General features: G+C 37.7%; 1 gene segment (V, D, J or C); it reads right to left on the minus strand.

Moving 5' to 3' along the window:
* Window positions 1-3,534: 3,534 nt before the first annotated feature.
* Window positions 3,535-4,027, minus strand: LOC107731985 (Ig kappa chain V-III region NG9-like). The segment is given in 2 exon segments: window positions 3,535-3,890; window positions 3,969-4,027. Coding segments are annotated over 2 exon segments (405 nt in total).
* Between the last annotated feature and the right edge of the window lie 1,468 nt (window positions 4,028-5,495).

The following is a 5,495-nucleotide window of genomic DNA, read 5'->3' on the forward strand; positions in this document are numbered from 1 at the left end:
CATTCCTAAAATGACTGGTACTGTTAAATCTCTGTCTTTCAAGATAAACAGTGTCAAGGTAAATCATTGACCCTGCACTTTACAGTGCCATGTCACTTTTCCAGTAGCTGCTTGCTTTTGCCCATTGGCTAACACAAATGTCTGGCCCCTGCTTGGCTGACTTGGTTCACCCTTGCTCAGTTGATTCCAGACGGATTCTTGAATTAGACACAATGAACTACCGGTGTCCACCATGGCCAGAAAAAACCTATCACGCAAGACTATAGGTATATTTACAGTTTGATGCTGCATTTTGTTGGACTGCACCACTCTAGTGCTTGCGGGCATATGTTTTTTCTTTTGCTCTTCAGAAGTTACCTGATTCCAATATTTTTTGGCTTCATCAAAATCACGTTCAATTTGTGTCCCAATTCTTACAAGCTCGCCAACATTGGTTACGGTACCTCTTAATAAACTAGCCAGGCGGGGATTGCAATTACGTAATATGGCCATTACAATGTCTTTCTCTGACATGGTCTTTCTCCATTTTAAACAAAGAGCACGATAATGAAATGCAAAGTCTCTTATGCTCTCCTTGGCCCCTTGCTTTCTCTCCACCAGCCTTCTTGACGCCACATCTTCATAATCTTCGCTAAGAAAAGATCGTAGGAATATATCTTTAAATTGCCCCCAACTATATACTTTCCTTCTCTCGGCTTGCCACCAGTCTTTAGCAGTTTCCTTAAGCACTGTGTTAAGAGATGCCAAGATCTCCTGGTCACTCAATGGTCTAACTGCAAAGTATTCCTCACAGTGTTCAATAAACAGAATAGGATCCTCATCTTGTTTATTACTGAAACAGGGAAAGTCTAATTTGACCGGTGGGTTATAGGGCATTAACATAGTTTTCTCTTGACTGGTTAAAGAGCTTTGCTGAGCTTCATAGGTATGATTTTGACTTTGCCCAGCATCATGAGCCCCATAACCAATTTTAGATGTTACAGGCGTACTTATTGAAATAAATGATCTGAATTTGGCTTCAAGTTGCACATCCCTTCTTTTAAGACAATCAACCATTGATTGACCAAGTTCCTGTACAGACATTTCCACAACTTTCTTAACTCTCTCACATTCACGTTCCATTTGATACAGCAAACGATCGCCTTAACGCCCTCTGCTGAGATTATGTGACCTAAGTAAGTGATGTCGCGTTGCATGAAATTACATTTTCTGAGGTTAAGTGTAAGTCCAGCATTATGTAAACACTGGAATACCTGAGTGAGATAATAGATGTGCTCCACTTCATTTTTGGAGTACACAACTACATCATCTATATACACCAGACAACACTTGCCTTTAAGGTCTCTCAACACAGTCTCCATAAGAGATGTAAAATCTACCTTTGGCACACACTCATCCTTATCCAGAGCTTTTTGACTTGCCATTATATATCAACGGTTTTCAAACAACTAGTCAGGGTCCCTGTTCGGGCGCCATTTATATAACCGTTACCTTACTCTAAAAAAAGTGTTGGTTATAAATCTGTTTTATAGGGAGGGAACCCCTAACTAGATTTTATCTAAGGCACAACAGAAGACATCAATAAGGCAAACTAGCTCTATATATTGCAGGCAATGACCAAAACCTGTCAAATCTATAAATAAAACAACAAATAAATGCTTCTCATTCATTTACCTCTTTTTATCTTTCAAACCCCTTAATAAACAATACAACAAACATACATATTTACCCAACATAAACTCAGGACAGCATAGAAGTCAAAATCTTATCTGTTCTGATGTGATGATGATGATGACGACAATGATACAGATGCTGAATGTTCATTCCACACAGTATAGAAATCAATGTCCATGAAATCCAATGTCCAAGAATACCATCCAAAAATGTCCCCAGTGCAACACGTAATCCATGGTGTACCATCAACGGTAGGTGTGGGTATGGCCAAGTAAAAGTAGACTGATGAAGAAGAATCTTGCATCATAAATGGGAAAAACTGGTTCACGTCCTGGCTACTTACAGATGGTAAACCATATTGGGCTTTACTGAAATCCAGCACAATCCCAGAATGCAACAAGAAATCCATTCCTAAAATGACTGGTACTGTTAAATCTCTGTCTTTCAAGATAAACAGTGTCAAGGTAAATCGTTGACCCTGCACTTTACAGTGCCATGTCACCCCGGTTCAAGAATCCACAACAGTTGACAACATAATTCACAGCCTCAAAACCCACTTAAAAGTCATCCTTATGATGCAGGTCAAAAACAGGCATATGAATATAAGGATAAATCCCACAGAATGTGGAGTCATTTGAAATAAAATGAAATAAATCAGATTAGAAAAATTACTACACATAAATTACCCAAAAGCATTCAATCAATACAAAACAAGAAACAATGCTTACTTCAGATTGAGCATAAAACTCAAGGTTTCTCAATCAGGACAAGTGATTATTTGGAGCCATAAGCCATGCTTACTTCCCTCCATTACGAATCTGACTTCTTCTACTCCCTACACCCATTTTATATCTAAGAGTATAGCTCCATGTTGCCCCCTCATGGTGGGTAGTACAATTACAATATAAAAAACATGCTAACAGGTTTGTGACTGTTACAGAGTGTCATCAGCATAGCAGTGATATGAAAAGCCATGTTTCTGAATGACAGAACCTAGTGATGCCATGTAGACAGAGAAGAGAAGTGGTCCAAGTTAGACGCGATGAACTACCGGTGTCCACCATGGCCAGAAAAAAGCTATCACGCAAGACTATAGGTATATTTACAGTTTGATGCTGCATTTTGATGGACTGCACCACTCTAGTGCTTGCGGGCATATGTTTTTTTCTTTTGCTCTTCAGAATTTACCTGATTCCAATATTTTTCGGCTTCATCAAAATCACGTTCAATTTGTCTCCCCAATTCTTACAAGCTCGCCAACATTGTTTACGGTACCTCTTAATAAACTAGCCAGGCGGGGATTGCAATTACGTAATATGGCCATTACAATGTCTTTCTCTGACATGGTCTTTCTCCATTTTAAACAAAGAGCACGATAATGAAATGCAAAGTCTCTTATACTCTCCTTGGCCCCTTGCTTTCTCTCCACCAGCCTTCTTGACGCCACATCTTCATAATCTTCGCTAAGAAAAGATCGTAGGAATATATCTTTAAATTGCCCCCAACTATATACTTATGCTAACAGGTTTGTGACTGTTACAATATTAATTCTGATTATTAAACACTTCATGCCATCATGCTACTCTATCGAATCCTGCAGAAGGAGTAACAACCAGGTAATTTTGTAATAATATTAATGAAATGATATTAATTGATTATTTATTTTAGTTATTTTTTTTATATAATTTGGAAGCTGGTGGTCACAATCATTATATGGCATTTTGTGGCTTAAACACTGCAAAGTCATATTATGAAATGTTATGCAGATTTTCGAAAGATCCCTACAAGTAGATAGAGTTGCAAACAAACAGCAAAGTTTCATTGTCATTATTAACACCTGTCATAGCACCTGTTCTGTGTTTAGGGAGCATGAACATTATAGGTTTTTGTACAGCAGCACAGTAGGACTGTGTCACTGTGTTTAATCACTGCACAGAAATACACACCACTGTCATCAGGCTGCAGCTTTTTCACTGTGAAAGACCCTCTCTCAGCTACAGTCTTTTCAGCTGAGTATTTATCATCAGAATATTCACCAAAGTCTGGCTTGATGTTTGTCGTTGTAGTAAAAGCAATGAGTCTCATTGTTTCTCCCTTCCGCTGTCGAAACCAATACATGTAGAAATAGTCTGCACCCTTAGTATGACTGCAGTTCATTTGTGCAGATTCACCCTGTGGAACCCATAATATTGGTGTCTGTGTAACATCACTGGATTCTGCAAAATGATATTAAAATGAGTTAGATATGTTTTTTAGTTAAGCCCAAAACAATACAGTATGAACTTAAATCCTACCTGAAATATGCTGCAGAATTATCAGTTTGATGATTATTAGTATAATCATGTTAGTTCTTTGGCTGGATTAGATATGGCATAAAGGCAGAAACTGTCAAGGCTTTAATGGGGAAGTGCAGGATGTGACATCACTATGACATTCCATTGTGTTAGGCATAGCATTCCATTTAATTTACCATTATTTTTCTAATCAACTTTCGAATTGGCTTAGCATGTTAATTTTTATGACAATGTTAATGCATCTGGTCTTGGCAGGCTATATCTGCTGCATAGCAACTATGGACTTGTGACTGCCAATAGATACACAGACACGCTTCTGTGAGCATGTAACACAGGGGTTCTCAACTCTGGCCCTCAAGGTCCACTTTCTTGCAAAGTTTATCTTCAACCTTGACCAAACTCACCTGCCTGTAACTTTCTAGTAATCCCAAAGACCTTGATTAGCTTGTTCAAGTGTGTTTTATTAGGGTGGGAGCTAAACTCTACAAAGTAGACTCTGAGGAACAGAGTTGAGAACCTCTGATGTAAGATATGCTGCTGTATGCATAGGCATACATACATCTCACAGCAGATCTATTGTAAACAGGTGGAGCTGGGGGAGGTGGAGAGTTGACATCATGTTACTCATGTCATATGTAGTATAATTATTAATGTATGATAATAATTATAACTGATGGTAGGGCATCAGTTAAAGAACAGTACATGAGACTAGTGTTCATTTTGTTATTGTTTTGAACAGGAACAGTTGTTAAAGTAATACAATAAAAAATGTTTGAATTCAAAGAGAATTGACTTAAGGTATTTGTTGCTGCTGTATGTGAGCCACTTCTCTTGTAATATGCTGCAAATGTTAGCATTTAGCACCATCTGCTGGATTCATGTACTATTGTGGCTCAACAATTACTGTGTTGTTCACTCTGTGTGTGTGTGTGTGTGTGTGTGTGTGTGTGTGCGCGCAATATTTATTAACTGATCATAATTGTTTCTTTTTATATTTTTATGTAAGCTGCATAATTTGGAAGCTGGTGGTCACAATCATTTCAGCACAATTTCATTATCATTACCACCTGTCATAACACCTGTTCTGTCTTTCCAGATACACAAGGTAGGGAGCATGAACATTTTAGGTCTTTGTACAGCAGCACAGTCAGTCTGTGTCACTGTGTTTACTCACTGCACAGAAATACACACCAGTCATTGGGCTGCAGCTTTTTCACTGTGAAAGACCCTCTCTCATTTACAGTCTTTTCAGCTGAGTATTTATCATCATAATATTCATCAAAGTCTGGCTTTGGTGAATATTAGTAGGGCAATGTCTATGGTAACATATTAAACCATAAAATGACTGTAAAAAGCATGATTTACAGTTCAGATACTGGTTTTCACAAAAAGAAAAAGTTTTATAAAATTATGAACTTCACATTTCAGCCTGTAAAACATTTGAAAGAAAAAGGATGAGTCAAAAGTATCATATATATAAATATATATATATATATATATATATATGTGTGTGTGTGTGTGTGTGTG

This window comes from Sinocyclocheilus rhinocerous, unplaced genomic scaffold, assembly GCF_001515625.1.
Source record: "Sinocyclocheilus rhinocerous isolate Xijiao unplaced genomic scaffold, SAMN03320098_v1.1 scaffold1210, whole genome shotgun sequence".
Taxonomy (NCBI): domain Eukaryota; kingdom Metazoa; phylum Chordata; class Actinopteri; order Cypriniformes; family Cyprinidae; genus Sinocyclocheilus; species Sinocyclocheilus rhinocerous.